This window comes from Tripterygium wilfordii, chromosome 22, assembly GCF_013401445.1.
Source record: "Tripterygium wilfordii isolate XIE 37 chromosome 22, ASM1340144v1, whole genome shotgun sequence".
NCBI classification, from domain to species: Eukaryota; Viridiplantae; Streptophyta; class Magnoliopsida; order Celastrales; family Celastraceae; genus Tripterygium; species Tripterygium wilfordii.
In genome coordinates, this window is record NC_052253.1 from 1,415,055 (window position 1) to 1,437,269 (window position 22,215).

General features: G+C 37.0%; 6 protein-coding genes across 8 annotated transcripts; 3 read left to right on the forward strand and 3 right to left on the reverse strand.

Moving 5' to 3' along the window:
- Positions 1-999: 999 nt before the first annotated feature.
- LOC119990689 (chaperone protein dnaJ 20, chloroplastic-like) lies at positions 1,000-1,855 on the forward strand. The gene is made up of 2 exons (XM_038836745.1): positions 1,000-1,506; positions 1,587-1,855. Exons 1-2 carry the CDS (start codon positions 1,036-1,038, stop codon positions 1,731-1,733), a joined length of 618 nt encoding a protein of 205 aa, XP_038692673.1. The 5' UTR covers positions 1,000-1,035; the 3' UTR covers positions 1,734-1,855.
- Positions 1,856-5,603: 3,748 nt separating this feature from the next.
- LOC119991743 (ER lumen protein-retaining receptor erd-2.2-like) lies at positions 5,604-8,954 on the forward strand. Its single transcript, XM_038838183.1, has 6 exons — positions 5,604-5,918; positions 7,410-7,609; positions 7,828-7,968; positions 8,066-8,146; positions 8,671-8,798; positions 8,914-8,954. The coding sequence occupies exons 1-6, from the start codon at positions 5,684-5,686 to the stop codon at positions 8,951-8,953; spliced, it is 825 nt and encodes a 274-aa protein (XP_038694111.1). The 5' UTR covers positions 5,604-5,683; the 3' UTR covers position 8,954.
- Positions 8,955-10,108: 1,154 nt separating this feature from the next.
- Positions 10,109-14,956, forward strand: LOC119991742 (nuclear transport factor 2-like). Of its 2 annotated transcripts, none has more exons than XM_038838182.1 (10): positions 10,109-10,259; positions 10,706-10,766; positions 10,868-11,005; positions 11,480-11,768; positions 11,847-12,073; positions 12,302-12,470; positions 12,567-12,688; positions 12,774-12,833; positions 14,133-14,190; positions 14,376-14,956. In XM_038838182.1, the coding sequence occupies exons 2-10, from the start codon at positions 10,722-10,724 to the stop codon at positions 14,651-14,653; spliced, it is 1,386 nt and encodes a 461-aa protein (XP_038694110.1). In that variant the 5' UTR covers positions 10,109-10,259; positions 10,706-10,721; the 3' UTR covers positions 14,654-14,956. The 2 variants fall into 2 exon arrangements, with proteins under 2 accessions (XP_038694110.1, XP_038694109.1); XM_038838181.1 differs by having other exon boundaries at positions 10,122-10,259; positions 10,640-10,766; positions 12,302-12,464.
- Positions 14,957-15,292: 336 nt separating this feature from the next.
- On the reverse strand, positions 15,293-17,138 carry LOC119992055 (galacturonosyltransferase 8-like). 2 transcript variants are annotated; one of them, XM_038838663.1, is made up of 2 exons: positions 16,533-17,138; positions 15,293-16,301 (listed from the first exon to the last, which is right to left on the reverse strand). In XM_038838663.1, the coding sequence occupies exons 1-2, from the start codon at positions 16,689-16,691 to the stop codon at positions 16,146-16,148; spliced, it is 315 nt and encodes a 104-aa protein (XP_038694591.1). In that variant the 5' UTR covers positions 16,692-17,138; the 3' UTR covers positions 15,293-16,145. The 2 variants fall into 2 exon arrangements, with proteins under 2 accessions (XP_038694591.1, XP_038694592.1); XM_038838664.1 differs by having other exon boundaries at positions 15,293-16,309; positions 16,533-16,960.
- A 541-nt stretch (positions 17,139-17,679) lies between these two features.
- LOC119990977 lies at positions 17,680-18,915 on the reverse strand. The gene has a single exon (XM_038837129.1). It carries the CDS (start codon positions 18,913-18,915, stop codon positions 17,680-17,682), a length of 1,236 nt encoding a protein of 411 aa, XP_038693057.1.
- A 1,370-nt stretch (positions 18,916-20,285) lies between these two features.
- LOC119990829 (wound-induced basic protein) lies at positions 20,286-22,087 on the reverse strand. The gene is made up of 2 exons (XM_038836954.1): positions 21,885-22,087; positions 20,286-20,602 (listed from the first exon to the last, which is right to left on the reverse strand). The coding sequence occupies exons 1-2, from the start codon at positions 21,953-21,955 to the stop codon at positions 20,530-20,532; spliced, it is 144 nt and encodes a 47-aa protein (XP_038692882.1). The 5' UTR covers positions 21,956-22,087; the 3' UTR covers positions 20,286-20,529.
- Between the last annotated feature and the right edge of the window lie 128 nt (positions 22,088-22,215).

A 22,215-nucleotide genomic window follows, 5' to 3' on the forward strand; every position in this document is an offset into this window, starting at 1 on the left:
TCATTCGGTTAGGTTATACCAGACGGATTTGAGATTTTAATCTTGAAAACACATCTTGTCCTTTCAACATCCTAAATGGGTACGGTTGGGCCAAACTTGTTAGCCATTTTCTTATTTGATTTAATAAGAAAGTGTGCTGGTCTTTTGGCAACTCTAATGGTGATTAAGCTAATAGTGACAACTTATAATTTAATTCTTTAATTATGATCCTAATTCCAATAATCAAATCCGATTACAACAGATATTAGTATTCAATTTGGGCTTAAACCACAATCCCAACTACAATGTATTTGCATTTCATAAGTGTGACACATCCCATCATTTATCATCCCAAAAAATCCAAGCAAACAACGTATGTGCGACTCTATGAGAAGAATGCACGCGAACTACCAACAGACGACGAAGAGCCTCACTTTCAAGGAGAATGTCATACGTGGTACGGAGCAAGAAGGTGTATGCGTGCAAGATGAATTATGCATAATGATGCAAGACATGGGGAATGAAAGAAATGATATAATAATTGGTAACTTATCGTATATAGCGAGAAGAATCGGGTTGCCGACTAGTTAGCCAATGATGCTATCAATCACACTTGAGGAATGACTATCTTACAGGATCCTACTAGTGCTACCAATAAGTTGTTATGGGAAGATTTGATTGGGGTTGCTTGGCCTCGTTTGATGTCGAGTGTTGGTAGTTAGCTGCGGTCAACTGGATTTAATTTTTCTTTTCCTTTGTTTTTTTGGTCTCCCCCTAATTAGTATAAAAAAAAAATGCAAAACTTCTTCTAGAATGAGTCTCAATCCACGTCCTTTCAGAAAACATTGGACTCCACCTTCCTCAACCGTTGCCATCACGTCACTATCTTTCACCGTTAGATCAGAATACTTTAATGTGGCCGCCACTTTCATCAACGGCAGCGGACCCATGGAATGAAAGTAAACTTAACGACCGACACCTCTCGGAAGCTCCTTCTTCTTCTATAAAACCAGCGGCATCTTAAAAAAGAAACACAGAGACGGCAAAAACAACAGAATGAGCAACACAATCGTCTATGGAGTCACAAATGGAGGCAAAGCTAGCTTTCACCACATTCAGACCAGACAATCCATGTCTGAACCTTGTTCTTTCATTAGCTTCAAAACCCATCTACTCCTCAAACCAGGCCTGTCCCTGAAATTTCATTCCGGGAATTACAGGACAAGAACAAACGCTTGTGTAGGGAATTTGTGTGTGGAAGATAAAGAGTCTTTCTATGACTTGTTGGGTATTTCAGAGAGTGGAACTCTGTCCGATATTAAGCAAGCTTACAAACAACTTGCGAGGAAGTACCACCCAGATGTGTCTCCGCCGGATCGTGTAGAAGAGTACACCAAAATGTTTATTCAGGTCCAGGAGGCTTATGAGACCTTGTCAGATCCCAATGGCAGAGCTTTGTATGACAGAGATATGGCCAGAGGCCTACACTTTGCCTACTCTGCTTCCCAGAAATTCAGATACAAACAGGTGATTTGCTTTGAAATTTTTACCCATTTGGTTTCTCTAAATGAAGACTCGATTTTGACACTCTTGTTATTGTTATGCAGGGATTAGATTGCGAGAAAGATGAATGGAGGAAGTGGTGGCAGATCCAGCTTAGAGAGCTCCATAGGAGAAGCAAAAATGGTGATTCGGCAGAAAACTTGTCATGGGGGTCTCGAATGCGCAGGAGAAATCAAATTAATCATCAATAAAACAAGAAATTATGCATCGGCTGTTCTGATTTTGAGCTTGCTATTCACTTATGTAAATAGATAATATAGGTAGGAAATTAGAACAGCAAAAGTTCTATATTATCAAGAGAAGTTTCAAAATTTTAAGCTTCTTAACATAGTCATGGTGGGTTTGAACCAACCTCTTGGTCATGGGAGGTTGGAAGATTCCATCTCAACTTGGGGGGTCGGCCCTCTAATTTCTTATTCATTCAAAGCAATTTGGACAAAATTATCATACACCTTCGTCTTGCAAGGCTTTGCCTTGGTGGGGTTACTATGACTCTACGAGGGTTGCCTACTTGCCTTGGTGGGGTTGCAGGGATTTACTTAATCTGTACGTTCTGTGCAGGGTAAGTAATAATTCGCAGTAAATTTTAGAAGTGCGAAGATAATTATGATACAGGCAATAGATCAAACACCTTGTGGGCACTCGCAATATAAGCCAAAAAAAAAGCACGACACCCGGAGAACTAAGACGTCCCAAATCCGAACAAGTAACCAACGACGCAGAACACAAACCAACCATACTTCTACGCGTTCCATATCCAGAAAACAGAGCACTATAACGATAAAAAACCTAGAATAACTAAAATATATATATATCTTTCACACCGAGACAGAGCACTGCATGACCAACAATTCTGGGCTGGATTGACACAAAGCTTCTCTTGGGCCTGACCTTCCTTTATGGTACACCAGCAGTTCTTGGGTCTGGACTATTTGGTGGACTTGACTCACACGACACGCGTTCATCTGTCGGTGGAATTGGTACTCTTTTCTTTATAATACGTGTGGAATTGGTACTTATTTGCCTTTATTGACGTGTTCAAACTTCTTTCGTGTCCAGGGAGAAGATAAGGTCATTGCTTGTCTTCTTCAGTGCTATGACCGTGCATGCACATGGGAATTACGTAAGAGAACTGGTATCCTCACCTCTCAATAATTGGTTTTTATTTTTTTTATATTATTAGATTCACATAATTGATTTTCCTACTTCCAACAATTAAATAAAGTAACTTATTATATCACATCAAAGTAGATTGACGGGTACATTTAACGTATGCTGTAAGTTGTTCATTGTACGGAGTGACCCATTCGTTTGCAGAATCATACTTATATTTAAACCATTGGATCATAATATGAGGCATTGGATAATCATTTATCAATGCCAACCAAACGAAGTGATTACCGTTCACAAATTCCATTGCGATAGTTATACGTTCATGTTGAGGTGGAGGTATAGAACGCATGAGCAAAAATGTCAAGCACTGTTTATATCTAAGAAGGTGTAACATCACATTGTACTTAGAAGCAACCAAGTGACTCATATCTGACATTGACATTCAGTTCTCATGAGATGACCCATATCTGGTCTATCTGTTTAAAAAATGCCGATGAGCCGTGGATAGAAAATGCAAGCTAAAAAAATACCAACACTGCTTGAACGTGAATGTTTAAGTTATTTTATTTAGTTGTTTGGGATAGGAAAATCAATTATGTGGGTGGGAAAATCAATTATGAGAATATAAATCTAATGTAAAATCGTACGTAAATCAAAAGAATTAAACATCAAATTAAACATAAAATAATATAAAAAAAATAAAACCAATTATTGGGGTTAAAGACATCACTTCTCATTACGTAATCTCTGTAGTTCCCTAGTTGACATCAGCGTCCCTTTGTTTGTTGCACTACTAATTGTCCTACACGGTAGCTTCGATGCGTGGTGAATTGGTGATGAACCGATGGTAAGTACTACGAGTACATGGTTGGCGTTTCAAGTATTACACTGCTACTATGACACTTTTGGTTTGAATGTATCACGTTCAAACTAAAAAGTGTTTCGTCCAATGATGCGTTACGATGTCATTGTATTGCAATGAGTTTGAAACTGAAGCTGTAGGGGAGTTACTTTCAAAACCGATGCAACGTGATTGATCATATTTTCGCATTATTTTTAGTAACGCACCAAATATTTTTTGTCGTCGCTACTCATCTCAACTCACCATAATTTTGGAATTTGCCTCAAGGATCCTGTATGTATAAAATAGTACTACACTACGACTGATTAAATAAAAGTACTACACTACAATCAGAGGCAGTCAATGAGGTGCTTCACCACACATGGTAGGGTCTTAGCCTCGAGACCAGTTTTGAGTTACGCCAAGTAGTTGGGCTACAACTGTGCATCACCTGGGTTCGCACCGTATGAGACTTGCTGCCGCAACCAACAGTAGTATATGAAAAGTATTTTCAAGGAATCGGAGATTTTGATAGAAAATTAAGCCCAAACACTACAAATAAATATGATTCGTTTTGTGTCAAAAGTTCGGATGATTTTTTCCGGACTGTCGCCATTGGTTCATACTTCATCGGGCTAGTAAACATGTTGGTGGCGTGAGAGAGATTGAATATTTATTTATATGTTACTCAGTTGAATTATGTTAATCCAAATATGGGATAAAATCTTAACATTTCTTCGCACTTGTGGGTTGAGTCATGTCAGTTACGTATAACAAGTCATGAAACGGCCCAATGTAAAATCCCACTTAATGACTACTAATGGTCATAATAGGCCATGACATCAACCACCCACACGAGTGAGTTACACACACGTACGACCCGGATTCGCAAGATGGACAATGGGTCGGTCATGTACAAATGAAATCCCACTCCCACTTAATGACTAGTAATAGTCATACTTAATGACCAATAATAGTCAAAAATGGATTGATTTTTTGCTCCAAATGAAATCCCACTCCCACTTAATGACCAGTAATAGTCATACTTAATGACCAATAATAGTCATAAATGGATTATTTTTTTCTCCAATACAGAGACCACATACTTCAAACTTGCGTTAAATTCCTTTTTTTTTTTTTTTGAAATACCACAGAGAAATATGTTTCTCATTTTAATGGAATATTGGATATACATATGCCTAACCCAATCAATTGTCAACCGAGTCACCTATCATTGGTGTGTTCAATTCCTCTTTTTTAATACATAATATATATATTTAAAAGTATATACAAAATAATAAGACATTTATTATGTTATTTTTCATTTTTTCCTATGAATTTGATTATTTTAAAAAGAAATAAGTGATTATTGGATTCAAAAAGGATTTGGAAGAATCCCATTTTGAATGGATGATTTTGATTCATTTCCTTAACTAGTATATAAGTTAAAATGACATGTAGCCCATCAGTTTGGTAGTCTATGAAGCCCAATCTAAAATTAATTGTTTTAATTCTGAATAATTTGTTTTTGAAATTTCATTGAAAAAAACAATGAAATTAAGAAATTCCATTGAAAAAAATAATGGAATTAAGATTTACCCGGTAAAACTTATCGACAATGGATCTTGTTAAAAAGAGTTTTATGTGTTGATTTTGAAGATGTAAATTTTTTTAAAATCTAACATGTAATTTGAGAGTTAAAAAGTTTTAAAATTTCGTTTAATAGACTTGAGCTCCCATTGACTATCAATATATGGGTTACCTAACACTACTAATAAGTTAAATAAATTTTTAAATATATTATTTACCAATAAATTGTTTCCTATATCTAGCTTTTGTGTTATATATCTTTGTCATAAACATTTTATTTCCAAAAACTCTATGATTTACTCTTCTCAAAAAAAAAAAAAAAAACTCTTTGATTTATGCCTTTTTTTAAATCTAAACAAGTCAAAACAGAAATCAAATTGTCCCAAACAAGGAAGCACCAATTTAGGGAATGCATCTACCTACCTTAAATACAAACACACGTGTCATCCCCTAATTGGACAAAACACCAGTCTCCACAATTGCATGATCTCTGAACAAAAACGTCTCCCGCTCTCTCAGTCGACGCAGTAAAAACCCACCAACTCCCTCTCTCTCTGGCAGGAAATCAGAATTTGGGGGAATAGAAAAAAATCAATAATGGGAATAAAGAGAGACTACTCACAATCAGCAACGAGAAAGCTGTTTGGATGGGTGAGAGGGCAATCGAAGAAGGTGAAGGTGGGTCTGGGAATCATGTTGACGCTGATTTCATTGGCGGCCATGGTTGTGTTGGGGAGATATGGATCGCTCTTATTTGTTGCAGCTGAGTCCGTGCATGCTGTTGGGATCTTGGTCCTTGCTTACAAGCTTATCAAACACAAGTCCTGCTCTGGTATAATATAATATATATTTTAATTAGAATTCGATCCATATCTTCCGATTTCTCTGACTCTGTTTTGTTTGATTTGATTTTGATTATCTTTACGCACTGCAAGTCTCCCAGTCTATTGCACCTGATGAAATACTCGTGATATCTGTTTATATATGTGAATTAATATTTTATACTGAAATTCTTTTTACACTCGATGTTTATTGATGATATGGAATTTAGCAGTGTAACGGATCCTGTGTTTTTGTCCCAACTATCTTAAATACTAAGATGAAAGCATACGATTTCATGTGGATCATGTGGGGCTATGATTTCACATAAATCGTATGCTTCATCTTAACATTTGGGACAATTAAGATAAAAAATACTGGTATCCTTAATATTTTTTAAGGAATTGACTAAAGAAGAATATAATAGACAATTTTGTGGAACTTTTACCATCCCAATCTCATTTTGGTCCCACTTGTTAAGAAAGTGTTTGGTTTATGTAATATCACCTATTTCAATTCTGAATACCCGTTTACTATTTTTTTTGTCTTTATAATTTGAGAAAGTTTGAAACTTTTGCTTATTCGCTAGAAAGTTTATGGTTGAAAACTGAAAATATGAGCATATGAATGCATAAATACCACAGAATGTAAAATAGTTGTGAAGCATATAGTTTCCACTATATTAATGCGACTTTTTTTGGCTTTTCTTTGGACTTTTTTCAGTGTCATTAGGAATTTTGTAGGATCCAGGGGCGATGTTGAGGTTGGTTGAGGTTGGCATCCCAATTGTGTTTGACAAAATGTCTGACAGAGGATGTTGGGAGAGAACTAATGGTTTTTGTTATTGTTGTGGAGAAATATGTGTAGAAAAAGCTTACAAGTTCGATTTCGGAAATGAAGAATCTGTAAATAAAGCATAGGGAATAAGGAAATAGTAGATGTACCAGCCAAAGAGAAGAGTACTATAAAGGGTCTCCCTATAACTGCTTGCAAAGCAGAGTATTCATAATCAGTTCCTTTGACCTATCAGGCCATTACTTATCTGTGTCCCTTTAAGATACTGCTTTGCATTCAGGGGATCGTTAGTATCACAACCCACAAACTTAGCATTCTAAGTCATTACTTAAGCCATCTGGATTTAATTAGTCATCATTTGTATGATGAAAGATTCCACGAGCTCTTGATTAAATGCAATTAACAGCTAGCAAGCATTCCTGTGATTAACTTCTCTTTGTTGGTTCATGTCTTATAAGACAAGTTCAATGCCTCTCTTTGACTGAGATAAGTCATTCACATAGTACTTATGATGTATTATAATGAGTGGCTTGCCTATTCCTTAAGTTTCTTCTGAAATTTCTAGAGTTAAAACCAGCTACATTTAGCTCGTGATGTTGTAAACATCTTGGCGTCTTTGGTGAATGTTATGCCTATGTTTTTCCTGTGGTATCACATCTTTGGAGTGTTATGTCTTAATTGATATATATGGAAATTATTTCGTGGTCAGGTCTTTCGTTGAAAAGCCAAGAACTCACAGCGATATTCTTAACTGCAAGATTGGTCTCTAGTTTCACGACGGAGGCAAACATACACACTGCACTGGATATTGCCTCCTTATTATCAACTGCCTGGATTATATACATGATGAGGTTCAGGTTGAAGGCAACCTACATGAAGAAGCAGGATACAGTTGCCTTATACTATACGGTCAGAAAATTTATACCTGGTTACTTTATTTTTATTATGAGAAAAATCCATTTTATCTATATTAAACCATTGAATCCGGTATGAATACTGTCCGATTTTAACAAAGTAAACTGTTGAGGCACCATGTCTTCATAGTTGTTGTTATTTTAACTTGCTTGTGCAGTTTGCAAGTGTAGTTCACAAGCTAGACAATAATGTTTTCTACAATCTGATTGCAGGTAGCGCCCTCAATTATCCTCGCAATTCTTATCCATCCTCACGCCTTCCATTACAGTTTCTTTTCAATGCTTTGGGCATTTTGTGTATACATGGAGACTGTGTCAGTGCTGCCACAGCTTCGTATGATACAGAATGCAAAGGTATGAGCTTCACTCTTGAGTCTTACTATTTATACCCTAATGGTCTATCTAGGTTTAAATGAAGTAATTTTTTCCTCTTTCTCACATTTGATTCCAGATGATTGAACCATTTACGGCACATTATGTATTTGCCTTGGGTGTGGCAAGATTCCTGTCTTTTGCTAATTGGATCTACCGGGTTGGTTAAGCTTATACTCTTGATTTGTCTCGCATTTGATTATTTCTATTGACTCTGTGCATCCATGCAAAGGAACATTTTTACTAGCTTTGACACGGATTAGGCTTGTCTCTGGAAACCAGAATTTGTTGCTCGAACTTTTTGCACGGATAGCATGCTAATTTGACCTAACATTGCTAATAATCAACCAAAATCCCCGATATGATAAGTTATAAACGACTTTTGACACGCTATGATACATATGACTGATGAACGAGAATTGTGCAAGTCTAACACACACAGAGTGGATACCAGTTAAATGCAAACACAAGTTCTATGGATTCTTCAATGATCATTAGATACATTATTTGTCTTTTCGTGTTAAAAATGGTCTTAAGATCCGATGTAATGGCTACAGCCTACAAGTCCGATAATTCTTGGAATGTGTCGGTATCTTTGATTTGTCTTATCATGACTGTTATTGAGCTCAACTTCTGGCACTTCTTCTGAACATATAAAACTCGACAATTGTGTGACTGATGCAGATTTATATGACTCGCGGGGCATATTTTTTCTTGATCGGATATGGATATTTGTGGTTACCCACTGCCATTCTCGCAGAATTTGTCCAAACATTCATTTTGGCAGATTTCTGTTATTATTACATCAAGAGGTGATCCCATCTTTTCTTTTATTTATCTTCAGTTGTTTTTTTTTTTCCTTCTCATATCCTCCCTTTGTATAACATTCAACCGTGACGATCTTTTTATTCTATTTTGATATGGCAGTTACATGGAGGGCCAAATTGTGATGATGATGCCTGTTTAGAGGGAAAAAAAAAGAAACTGACATGGAGAGGGGTTAATGTTATATTTTTAAAGTTAAATTTTAAAGAAGTAATTGTTTTGGCGAATCCATTCGAAAAGTGGATCTTTTTGTTTGTCCTTCATTTGTAATTTGGTTAAATTAGAGGAACTGATTTGGTGAATCGATTGTCTCTCAGCCTATTTTTCATTAATAATAATATCAAAAAAGAGCCTCATTGATAATTTAACATTAAAAAGAGCCTAATTGATATTTTTATTTTTTATTTTTTCATATACAATGGACTTTGCCTATGGGCATACCACGTTGCTGAAATTTTTATCATTTCCGAATTAAGTATCTCTATCGCATTGGTGTTGGTAATGATATATTTAGAGTATGTTTGGATTGACGCATTTGAAGGGAAGGGAAGGGACGAAAATGTAATGGACAATACTTTTTCCTCATGTTTGAATAGATAAGAAAGTAAGGAAATAAGATTGATTTAATTTATTAATTTATCATTAATAAATTTTTAACTTGTAAAAATTTAATTAATCATCCCTCCCCTCCAAATGACTTGGGAGGAAGGATTTTGACAAAAATAAATGAAATATTTCTCTCAAATTCTTTTTATAAACCATCCAAATAAGAAAATTGGAAGAACATTCACTTTCCATTATCTTCTCCCCAAATCCTTCAATCGAAACATATTTCTTTCCTCTCATCGTAATCAAATAATGTTAAAATTGATAATTTAACATTAAAAAGAGCCTAATTGATATTTTTATATTATTATTATTGAAAAATAGGTATATTACAAAATAAAGAAGATTTTGCATGTCCATGACTTCAGGTCATGGGTTCTAATCTCACCTCTTTCAAATATTTATAATTTATAAGGAGATGTGTGAGCTTAGTCTGTCCCTGCGTGGGCTTGATTGATTTGTGCCTCCTGTGTGTGTGGGGCTTGTTGACATCTGTATTTTCATATGCTTGATTGATGGTGTGTCGTATATTGTATTTGTACTTATACTTAAAAAAAAAAAAACCTTTCCGAAAAGAAGTTGCAATGCATTTCCCCCATGCAGTAGTAGAGAGAGGATACATTAAAAAAAAAAATAGTAGAGAGAGGATATGTCGGTTACGCAACCTATTAATATATATAGAGACCATAAACCCTGTTGTCAATTGTCTCTCTCAGTCTCTTCCCTCGTTCTCGCTCGTTTCTAGAGAAACCAAACCCTAGAACGCGCCAAAACGCAGGAGAGGAAGAGCCTGAAACTACTCTCGTTCATCTCACTTGCTCGCGATCCGAATCCCAACTCAGGTACTCTTTTGCCATCCCGTTATCTCCGTTTCATCTTCATCTTCATCTTTTTGTTTGTTGATGTAGCTGTTTCTAGATTGCTGATTTTTAACTTTTAGGTTAGAAAATAAATGTGTACTTGCCGTATAATTTGACGGCGAAGCATGAACTGTAAACTGAGCTTCTTCTTCTCTTTTTTTCCTGCTAAATTTCCCCGTAAGATTCGCTTAACATCCTTTGAACGTAGCAATTTGTTTGTTTATATGAATATTTTTTGAAATTTGTTTAAGAACTATTTGATTTGATTGGGAAATTTTGGCTTGCACGAGGAGTTTGTATTATATTGTTATTAGATGAGTGTTTTTTTTCCTGCTGTCGTTTTTTTTCCCCAATAATTGCAGCTTTTAACTAGTAGTCGGGGTGATTTAATTTTCTGTTATGGGATTTGACTGCTATTTGAACTTCAGGAAGGTGTTGTTACCGATGGCGTCAATGTTTGTGGAAGCAGTGGCACCGACTGCTGATGAGGTATGCTCGATTTGTTGTTTGTCAATTTTATTTTTGATTTATGTGCTCAATTTTCATTCGCAGTTTGTTTATTGGTTTTCAATGAATTTTAATGATTTTAGGTGGGGAACGCCTTTGTTCACCAATATTACCTTATCTTGCCTCAATCACCTGAGCTTGTCCATCGATTTTACCATGATATCAGTAAGCTTGGTCGTCCTGGAGGAGACGGCGTGATGAGTATTACAACCACTATGCATGTGAGTTTTCTCAGTTTCTATATGCGTATGTCTCAATATAAACATGTTTGCTTTTGATGGTATGTGCATTACCGGGCCAACAAGAAATTTCTTCTCATGTTACACATTTTTTATTCACTAGATATTTTAACTTTGGAAGTCACATTTGCCGAGAATTGTTTTTCTTTGTAAGTTTCTATTGAATACTTGTATTGTATTGGATCAGAGTTGAATTGGGGCCTTTTCTTGATTGGTTGGAAAATCTCTTTTAGTATGATATTCTGAAATGTGTATGGAACTCAAACAGGAGTCTCACTGCGATAAAATGGAAAATAAGTGGTAGGAATGTTCATCCCTCCTTAAGAATAGGCTTAACGTAAGCAATCGCTTTTTCAGTGGCATGTTTACTTTGATGCTTGTGAATGATGCTCATTGGATTGTAATCAAGTGTCAAAATTGTAGTGCTTTCACAGTTTGATTAATTTTGTGGAGCAGGCTATTGATGAGAAAATACGCTCCCTCGACTATAAGGGGATAATGGCCAACATTACAACTGTGGACGCCCAGGAATCTTACAATGGGGGAGTCATTGTCCTCGTGACTGGATTTTTAACTGGAAAAGACAGCATAAGGCGGAAATTTACTCAGAGTTTCTTCTTGGCTCCTCAAGACAAAGGCTACTTTGTCTTGAATGATGTGTTCAGATATGTTGATGACGAACAACAGCAGAAGGGAAATCAAGAATATGTTAACGCTGTTGAAGTTCCACTTGCTCCTAGCCATGGTAATTGGAAGAGAAGATCTACAGTGGAACTTTATTTTGTGTACTATGATTGGTGTTGACTATATTTTTTGTGTGCAGATCCTTCTCCGGTACAGGAAAATCACATTTCTGAGCATACAGCTGGTTCACCAAAGGAAACCAACGACGGGGAATTGTACAGTCCCTCTGAGAATGGTGATGCTACCATTGAAGAGGAGGCCCCCCTACCCGAGGAGGTTGATGAAGTTCCTAATGATTCACAGGTGGTAAATGCTGAATATAATCCTGCAATCGAGGAACTGACGAAGAAATCTTATGCTTCAATTGTAAGTAGCTATCATGAACAGAACAGTTCGTAAATGTCTTTTTTAGCAGATTCAGTATTGTTACTTTTGCGTTTCTCGTTGCAATCTTGACAATTCCTAATGCCTTAAAGAAGGAAGTGTGTGGGAAGGGAAAAAAAAGTACTTGGTGAACAAAAGCTGAAAATAAAATGCGGTTCAATTTTTTTTGTGCAACCTTTAATGGCTATTCATTGAGTTTTGTTATTGTAGTTGAAGGTAATGAAGGAAGGTGCTCCATCTTTGTCCACTTTTACTCCAGCTCCTTCAAGGTCTCTTCTGAAGAGCCAAGAACGACCTATAATTTCTCCACCGCCTCCACCCCCAGTGTTGGAGACACCGATTTTGAGCTCTGACCGTGGGAATAATCAAGAAGGTGAAGGTGTGTTTTATTAGTCTCAAAATGTTTGTATTATAATATTTTATGCAGATGCATATTTTGGTCCGATTTTGTTATCTGTGCATTTTATGTCTACAGATGAGGGTCCCTCTATCTACATTAAAGGTTTGCCCTCAAATGCCACACCCGCTCTACTTGAGAACGAGTTCAAGAAGTTTGGACCTATCAAGAGTGGTGGTATCCAAGTTAGAAGTCAAAAGGTTTTTGTCAGCTTAGTCTAAATAATGTGTTCAAATTGGATTGTATTTGCAACACTTTATTTACTTTCTTTACATTATTTGGCAGGGCTTTTGTTTCGGCTTTGTGGAATTTGAAGATGCAAATGCTGTTCAAAGTGCAATAGAGGTAATCTTCGGCTTCCAGTGCTGGCTTGTCTTTGGCGATCAGACTTCAGGCTGCACTTTTAAAATTTGACAATTGATAAAACGCTTTTTTTTTTTCATTAAATAATAAAAATAATGAACCATGGACTTACTATCTGCATAACTGCTTTTGACATCTGTTCTCCCCTTTGAGTAGAGTCATTGACTCTGCTATCCTTTATATACATTGATAGATAGATTGCTATCTTCACCTCAATGGATCCCATTTCATTTCTATAATTGTGATCTTCAGTAGTCACAATTCTACATTAGTTGCTGACCTATACGTTTCAAGATGATATTGTCTACATATTTACTAGGATTTGATAATCTTTTAATTGCATGGAATTTTTGTGTATATATGATTGAATGCCGTGTCCAATCAGGAACCAATTTCGGTTTCTAACTAGACCTTGATTGAGAACTCGTGACAAAGTCATGTTACTTTTTTTTATTGCCTTTTCTCTTGAGACAAGTAAACCAGGTTAGTTACCTTAATTTATTGGGGGAAAAAAGAAAGGAGAAAGTAAATTATGGTTAGTCATGTACTTGCGATAATTAATTTCTACTTTAAAGTAATTCTGCCTTCTAATGATTCATTGGGAAAGGAAACAGATTTTTAATTTTGGATGGTATTTCTGGGACCAGTTCTATTCTGTTCAGGTTTAGGTTTAGGGAGGGAAACCCAGGCAATTGAACAATTGTCTACCCCATCAATGGTAAGTCATGAATGTCATTTCTTCTTTAATTTGAGTTTGGACTAGTGAATTAGATAATGTTTTGCATTTTCATTGCCTCCTGAGGTAGTTTCTTATATTGATAAGCCATTGGCAGTTTTTTTCCATATCTGATTATGGACTCATGTAGCGTCTAGAAAGGTAATTTCTTCTCTTCTTGTAGGGGTGAGAGAAGTCATCACCTTTTCCCTTTTAGGAATGAGTTGTGCGTCCAGCATCCTAATTTTCTTTAGTTTTTTTGGCTTGAAAAGTTTGTGAATCAGTATTATGTGATGCCATTTTGGTTAATGATTATTTTGTTGGTTTATCTTTTGGCAAAAAGAAAACACTAGGAAAGAGCAATGAAATGCTAACAAGTCAAGCTGGTGATGGTTTTTTTGGCCACCCTAGAGCCTAATCTTAATGATTTGTTTGGTTTTTCATCTGGCCACTTTGAAATTTTGCCAATTGAGCTGTTAAGAGAATCACCAATTTGGGCACACAATTATCACCCTTTTTAGGTTCTTTTTATGGTATCTGATTTTATGTTATCTATTATGTTTCAGGCATCACCCATCTTGATTGGTGGGCGTCGAGTTGTTGTCGAGGAGAAAAGGTCTAAAGGCAAGTTCTTTTTCTGAAAAAGGTTTTCTAGCTCTAGGTTTTTATGGCAACTGTTTCCTGCATGTGTTTTTTCCCCAAGGAAAAAAAATAAATATCATGGTGAGCATGCCAAAGGGTATAGATTTATTTTTAATAAGCATAGAGAATTATTTTTTCCATATGAAGACAAGCTATCTTCTCTGCAGGGGTCAACCGGGGACGATCATCAGGTGCTGGATATAGGAACGAGGGAGTGAGAGGACGTGGAAACTACAATGGGAGCAGAGGTTATGGTCGCAATGACTCCTTCAATAATAGGAATGAGTTTGGTAACAGGAGTGGAGGTCGGGGAGGATTCTCAAACCGTGGAGAAAATGGATATCAAAGGACTGATAGCTTTGGTGGTCGTGGTAACCGAGCTGGTGGGTTGACTCTTAATGCCGCTGTCAAGAGTTCTTCCCCACATGTGTCTGCTTCTGCTTGATGAACCAATAGGCTTTTGAAGGCATCGGAGAGTAGTTGAAAGATAGGCTTTTTTGTAGTGTAGTGATTTTTCAAATTGGTTAGATAGCATGAAGAGAGAGCACATTGGGGGAATGGGGTAATAACAGAAGTTTTCTTAAGATTTTTTTTCTCTTGGCTCCTTTTCTGCCTTCAATTTATTTTATGAATCCGCCTTCAATTTATTTTATGAATGAATTTTTGGTACAATACTCGCTGTTGATGTTTTATTGCACATTGGTGAATTAATATCGAGGCTTTATAGCGCCAACTTTATTGAGGGCAATTCAGTTTCCAAGCATGACTTCTTTTGAAGTTTTGTTTGCAGTTAATGTCAGATGGTGGGTGACTGTTACAGTTTCATAATCGCTTAAGAACACTGGAATTATATTTATCTAACTTTGATTACTGATTTTTCTTCCGCCTAAGAATGCATTTCTTTTACCATGTGTTTCTGTATGCACTACCAATTTTAGGTTAGAACTAGTACCAGCTACTTGTTTCTTTCCAGCAACTCCCTTTTGTATAAAGAAAAATTCGATTAGATCTAAACCCTGAACCTCTTGTTTGCTACGATCCTAAAACAAATGTGCATTTGCAAATTCCAATTTTGAAGTGCTTGTGCCGTAACATGACTTCTTGGGATTAAATTTAGCCACAATTAATTAATGGGTGCAAGTAATTCTGTACAAAGACTAAAAAATAAGTATGATACTCTTAAAGGACAAATGCTAACCACCTTCCACAGTCAAATAAGAGCACTTGATATAAGAAGTAGCAATCAACCTCATGAGATTACTTCTTACTTACAGGAGGAGCGTCGTTTGCATTTTCCCAGAAGAGGCTTCAATTATGACTATCTACTTAGAGAGCAAAGTTGCAGCAAGCCTTGACAAATTCCAATTCTGTGATCAAGTGGCTTGGAATTTCTTCAAGGCAATATGTGCTCGATTGAAAAACATGCTTCCATGGCTCCCTTTGCATTTGCCACAGCTGAATTCACCACCACTGATGTTGCAAGTACATTATCTGAGATTATTGCATAGTGGTATAGATTAGGATCCTCAATTTCTGGTGGTGTTGGCTTCCCTGCATCATTATATATCTCAGGATGAGCTATCTGCTCTCCTATCAACTTCATAGCAAGACAATGCAAGCTCTTCGGAATTGTTTTTGCAGCAATCAGACTCGAAAAAGCCCCTTGCTTCTTTGCTTTGGTTAACTGCTCATTTGTGGCAAAAATTGTGTCCTTCAGCTTCTGAATCTTGAGCTGATTATCAAAGTTCTCTTTAGCTTCAGAGATTACTTGTCTAGTGACTTTGATGCGCTCCTTTACCTCCTTTTCGAATTGCCGTAACACCGATTCATCTATGGCGAGCAAATCCAACTCAGACAGAGCTCGATGGGCTGGTTTATTGATGACATCCGAGTAGTTCCGCGACAGATCAGCGAAAGTCCTAACGAGATTGGAGTTCTCAAGCTTGAGCTTCCGTGCGTAGGCGGCATAAGCGAGCACCAGAGACCGGTGATCCTAGGCTTGCTTTCGTATCTGCTCCACCCGAGGCTTGAGTGGATCCGATTGAACAGCAAGCACGGTTCTCCTCGAGAATCCGGATGCATACTGAAGGGAACTGAAACCCTAATCCGAAATCAACACATTCCCATTAAGAATTCGTTCATACTTTAGCAAACAATTTCTTCAACATAATACGATTGATAGATTTAGAAGTAAAAACACTCCATTCAAAACCCAAAAACAGAATGTGATGTGACATGATGATGATGATGTCTTCGTTGACTCTTGAAAAGAAATGTTTGTTTCTGGTGAAAATAGATGAGAGATGGAAAGAGAGTTAACTTACATGGTGGTGGAGGTCAGAAGAGTAAGAATTGGAAGTACTGAAGAGGAAAGAGAGAACGAAGAAGAGAAGCACTGCAACCGTAATGGCAGAGGCAAGTGGTCGGAAAGTGAAGAAGAAGAAGAAGCTGCCGCGGCGTGAAGGCCGACGAGGATTCGCCATTTGGTTTGGCAAGACTGACGGTGTGTTTGCTTGCCGCTGTTTTCTTTGGCTTCTCAGAGTAGGAGACTGTACATATATAATGATGAGAGTTGTTTGTTTAGCAACTGATCGCGAGATCTGAACCGTTGATTGTGCGGGCTCCACATTGAGTGTTCGGTCTTGATTTCGTTTGTCTATCCAGGATTCAGGAAAAGCCGGGTGTTAATGGGGGATCCGTACGAAAAGATCACGACTAGTTTGTTACTTTGTTTTGTTAATTATCACTTTACACGTAAAACCTTTTTTTTTCCTTACAAAATCTGTTCACTCTTATTTTTTTTGTGTGATTATTCCATTACGACTCTTGCCTTTCACCCATAGATCTCCTTACGTGAAGGTGAATTTTATTTTAATTCTTTTCTTAAATGGAGTTGGCCTCATTGAGTTTTCAGTGGTGTTTGGCCACCACGGGTTACCGAAAGGGCGCTACTTGATATTATGTCGAGAGGACATTTTGCGAGATGTTCTCTGCTCGGTTGCCGTACCTTATATGGACTCTTCATATGCCTTCTCTTCAATTAGAGTCTTTGGTTCTACCTTACTCGTCACCTCATGTTGATGACCAATAAGACTTCTCAATTGATCCGTTAGCTCGACTTTACAAGTCACGTGTCAAGATCCAAGTGTATGTTATTTTGGTAATATCAAAGTTGCATCTACGTCAACAGGAAACGCATGACTAACATGGTCTAGCTTCCACGTGCCAAAAACTCGAGGTGATCAAGGCATATATTCAAGTTTGGTGGTAACCCAAAACCTAAATTTGAGCCCCCACTCCTACTTATATATATATAAAACATGGTCTAGCTTCGGATGCTTCCAGGATTAGAACATTTGGTCCAATTCCCAGATGACTGTGATGTGTCAAGTGACATGACATTAAAAAAACTATTTATACAACCATCCAAAATCAATGGTAACCCTTCTCAAAAAAAAATAAAAAAAAAAATCAATGGTAAGCCTTCTTGCGAATCTTGGTGAGATGATGCAACCATCCAATGCCTTTGAAAGCTTTAGAAATCTTGAGAAGATTAGGCCTTCCCATACCCAAATTCATCTTCCCAGCTGACAACTTCAAAGCTTGTAAGCAACATAATTGCTCATCATCATAATCTTCCTCTTCTTCATCCTCACAACACTCTTTAATACTTCTGCCATTAGTACTAGTCTTCTTTTTGTCACTCTTTGTCTGCACTTTTGTTGAATCATTGGCCTCATATGTCTCCCAAAGCATATCCATCCCTTCACCACCACCACCACCACCTGATCCATCGACATTGTGCCGCTCCTCCAAAAGCTTGCACGCCAATGTCCTCCTCCACTCTTTTTCCTTCCTCATCGACCCAGAACTCCCAAGATTCATTTCAGAATTCTCAATCACTTTGGATGAGTAATCACCATTTGTACTCCAAAGATCAGCTCCTAATTTTGTAGAATTTGCATAGTCTTCACCATTATAGACATTCACTTTTGCTTCACTGATTATTTTATTGCCTACTGCATTGGATCCGCTTACCACGGATGTTTCTTCGACTTTATTGGACTCAACACCGAGTGGTTTGACTTCCTTTTCTTGCTTTTTGCAGAGATCTTCCAACTCTTGCTTCTGATTCAAGAATCCCCTTAAGCTCTGACTATCTCCTACTACTGAATTTTCACCCAGATCACCATCAAAACCTTCAGGATCGAAATACTTGTCAGATTGTGTTTCTGAACTTGCTAGAGGATCTTCCTTATCTCCCATTTCCAAGACTTCATCTGGGTTTTCTCTGTTTTCAGGATCAGAGGTCTCAAACACAATCTTGTACACTTCAAGCTCCTCAAAGCAGTAGAACTCATGGTCCTCATTCTCTACTTCAGACCTTAATTTATCTACAATGGTTTTATATGCAGACAGAAGGAAACTCGCCTTGGATTCAGACAACTCAGGATGACTAGTACTGCTGTCACTGACAGTATCAGGAGAGACAGTGAAGAGAACAAGGAGTACGAGGAGAGAGGTGGTGATGAAGAGAGGAGAAAGGAAGGAGAGGAGTTTGAGAAGGTAAGGAGAGAAGAAGATGAGGTAAGAGAAGTAGAGAGGGTGAGAGATGGCAAATGAACAGAAGAGATGAAAGTCAGAGAGAAGAAGAATAGAGAAGTTGTGAGGAGTTGTTTTCTTTGACGGGTAAGAAAATTCAGACATTTTTAGGAAGAGATTATGCAGATTCAGCGTTTGATGGTGATGGACTCGTATGTGAAGAAGCCAAAGAAGATGTGAAGAAAGGTTTTGTTCTATTGTGTTCAGTGGAAGAGAGAGTGGGAGTATTAGAAGTATAAGCGGCGTGACTGCAGGAAAAAGAGATCATTTATTTGTCAAGACTGAAGAGAGAGGAAGGGAGAAAGTAAAGCCAACATTGACAAAGAAAAAAAAAAAAGGCAACTCCGGAAACTTTACCATATGGTTCATATATACAACCACCAACAATGCATGTTTCCTTCTCCTTTTCTATGTTCACCGCCCGAGTAAGGATTAATTGCGAAATTTGTTAAGATAAAAGTCCCACGTCTCAAAATTGAGAGAAAACAGACTACTTCATAAATTAAGATCTAATATTCTCAATTGTAGAGGATCTTCTTTAAGGACAAAATTGGACGAATATTGACACCAACCCCTCGGTCATATCATACCTCTACATGTGTTTGGTTTGGATTTTCGTACAACAAGGCTTGTTAGATTGTTGAAGTCGCCTCACGTTTTATGCAGTCCTATTTAAATTCACAATAATAACAAAAAAATTGATGGACGTGCGACAAATTGGTTTTGTTTTTGTTCTCCAAAATCATGTGCGGCTGCTTCTTCGAGTAGAAAAATGACACGTTCGCACCATCACCATTCACCGACTGAACAGAACATTAGTTTTCTCAGAAAATACCAAGAAAATATTATGTCCTGATCATGTGACGAACTGATTATCATATGCTTGCATCTGAGAATCTATTTCATCATCAAGTAAAAGGAACATGAAGAAAAATCATTAATACTCGTCTATCACATAAAGAAATTATAGTAAGTTTATGTATGAAACTAAAAGTCTAAATCTTGCATCAACTGTGCAAACGACTACCAGAAGGCATTTTTTAAGAGAAAAAGTTACGGGTGGATCACATAGCATTGGTTGCACATGGGAGGCCACTCATGGCTAATCAATTGCATGCCGTGTCCCTGCCTTTTATCCTATCTAAAGGGACCTTTTGCGTCTGTTGTTAACTCTTTTCTCCTCTTAAACAATATCACCTCACAAAAGGAGACCACGGAATGAACTCACTACCAGAAACACATGGAGATACTCTATTGAATTATATGGCATTTTGAATAATAAGCATTATTGCTATCACGAGAAAATAGCACAACTATATCCTGTGTAAAAACAACCAAGTTACCATTCAAAGGTCAAATCCAAAATATGATAAAGCAAGAAGTAAAAATCCCAAAGCATGACTAAAATTCAAATGCAATAATTGATGACCTGCAAAATAAATTTCATTTAACTAAAAAGAATCAAAGCAATCAAAGATGGAAGCCGGCAGTCAATTTCAGGGTTTTTAAACTGTACTCAAGATAGCATCCACAACTAAACAGAGATGGAAGTTTGGTACCTCAATTTAAAATTCAATGACATTCAAAATTAACATCCAAAAGTAAACAGAGAACATCACAAACTGAAACCATGAAAGCCAAATTCGAAACATGTCAAATTTGATCAAGAAACCATCAAAGTTTATCGACACATCTCTATCTACGATTCTAAATGCAACATTACTCATTCATAACAGGCTTATTTTCATTTGCTTTTGGTCTCTGTTCTTTAGGCTTTTGCTCCTCCATTTTCCTGATATAGACAACAGAAACGAATGTGTCATTTACATGTTGAGGAAACAAGATGAACCACGAGCACACAATAGCTACATATTGTTTAAAACAAAATCTTAGGACAAGGATAATTTAACCTGTACAAAATTGGATAGAACTAACTAGCGATTCAAATAACAGTACAAGGTGGAAAAAAGTAGTGTTAGAGAAAAAATCAGGTCTAGTAATGACCACCTGCAATTAATGATGAAAGAATAGGAAGCTTATCAAGAAAAAAAGAGAGCCACATGCACATGCTGGGACTGAAATGCTGAAGTTCCTCCAAATGTAAAATTTAATCCTCTAAAAGCAAGCTAACTCAAATGATCTTTCTTATAGCAACATTTTATGGATCTAGATTAGAACAGACAATAAAGCATCAAGACTAGACCCTAAGTAAAACATTCTTAAACACAGAATGAGTATAATCTGTCCTCAGCCATTCAAAGAGTCTGCACTCCCAACAGTCATCACACACTATCTATGTAGATGATGTAGAAGTTCATTGTTGAGCAAGCAAAATTGCAATGACAGCCACCTCTAATATACTAGAGCATTGGAAATATGTGACATATATATTGGATTCAACAACTTATTGACTTAAGGAGGTTAAAAACATGTAAAGAAATTTTCAGGATGGATTCCAAAACAAGAGATGTAGTTGGCTCTTAACAGCCGATTTCATCGTCTACATGCTTATAGCTAAAACTAGGAAGTTTCCATTAGCTCAATCAATCCAAAAGATAAAATAGAAATTACAGAACATTTGAAACCTTGGAAACATATATTGCAAATTGTGGAACTCATCTGAATTCTGATCTAGAATATGCATTTTCCATGGCACGCCAGTATCAATCACTGAGGCATTTCACAAATTTAGCATATGAACTAAGTTCTAATATTTTATCATACAAGCGAAGAAAAAGAAGGTAGGAAGACAGAAGGTAAGAAGACAATAGATATAAGAAGAACATCGCCTCTTAACTAGAAACATAACAAACAGAACAATAATCATCTTTTTTGGATGGAACAGAAAAACGATTATCGTGCTTGTAAACCCTAATTTTTCCATAATCCATTCCAAACTACCACCAGTAAATAGTAGGAATCAATTCAATTTTAAGTATAAAAAAAACACAAATCAGGTGTGAAAACAATCCAGTATCAATGAAGCACGCATAAAACCATACAAATTGAACAACTCCAGAAAATATATACATATAAGCAACTATGTGTATAGACATGAGCAAGGATAGAAATACCTCTTGTCGGAGGCGCCTCCCTTCTGGCTGAGGAATGAACGAAAGAGCGGTGAGTTGACGTCGTAGATCATCTTGCTTGCTGAAACCCTAATTTCTCTGCGTCTCGCAGCTTCTGCAGCCTCTATTCGCTAATTGACGATGCGTGAAGCGGAAACGGATTTGTCTACAGTGGATACTGATTGGCTTTATAGCTGCGCTATTCGTGGTTCGGAGAGAGGTTAAAACTTAAAAGCCCTCTATATGGGCCCTTGAAAAAGCCCATCCTTCCAAATTCTGAAAGCCCAGTTTAAAAAATTAGAATGGCACTCTTTTCAATTGGCTTTTCCCCCTT

Excerpts from the sequence above, each read along its gene's own strand:
- LOC119990977 (XM_038837129.1), bottom strand. The coding sequence starts at position 18,915 with ATGTCTGAATTTTCTTACCCGTCAAAGAAAACAACTCCTCACAACTTC.
- LOC119991743 (XM_038838183.1), top strand. The coding sequence starts at position 5,684 with ATGGGAATAAAGAGAGACTACTCACAATCAGCAACGAGAAAGCTGTTT. Across the intron at positions 5,919-7,409 it reads CAAACACAAGTCCTGCTCTG|GTCTTTCGTTGAAAAGCCAA; the intron begins GTATAATATAAT and ends TTTCGTGGTCAG. Across the intron at positions 8,799-8,913 it reads TGTTATTATTACATCAAGAG|TTACATGGAGGGCCAAATTG; the intron begins GTGATCCCATCT and ends TTGATATGGCAG.
- LOC119992055 (XM_038838663.1), bottom strand. The coding sequence starts at position 16,691 with ATGGCGAATCCTCGTCGGCCTTCACGCCGCGGCAGCTTCTTCTTCTTC. Across the intron at positions 16,302-16,532 it reads CTTCTGACCTCCACCACCAT|TTCCCTTCAGTATGCATCCG; the intron begins GTAAGTTAACTC and ends TTAGGGTTTCAG.
- LOC119990829 (XM_038836954.1), bottom strand. The coding sequence starts at position 21,955 with ATGATCTACGACGTCAACTCACCGCTCTTTCGTTCATTCCTCAGCCAG. Across the intron at positions 20,603-21,884 it reads GGAGGCGCCTCCGACAAGAG|GAAAATGGAGGAGCAAAAGC; the intron begins GTATTTCTATCC and ends TGTCTATATCAG.
- LOC119990689 (XM_038836745.1), top strand. The coding sequence starts at position 1,036 with ATGAGCAACACAATCGTCTATGGAGTCACAAATGGAGGCAAAGCTAGC. Across the intron at positions 1,507-1,586 it reads AGAAATTCAGATACAAACAG|GGATTAGATTGCGAGAAAGA; the intron begins GTGATTTGCTTT and ends ATTGTTATGCAG.
- LOC119991742 (XM_038838181.1), top strand. The coding sequence starts at position 10,677 with ATGGGATTTGACTGCTATTTGAACTTCAGGAAGGTGTTGTTACCGATG. Across the intron at positions 10,767-10,867 it reads TGGCACCGACTGCTGATGAG|GTGGGGAACGCCTTTGTTCA; the intron begins GTATGCTCGATT and ends TAATGATTTTAG. Across the intron at positions 12,689-12,773 it reads TCCAAGTTAGAAGTCAAAAG|GGCTTTTGTTTCGGCTTTGT; the intron begins GTTTTTGTCAGC and ends ATTATTTGGCAG.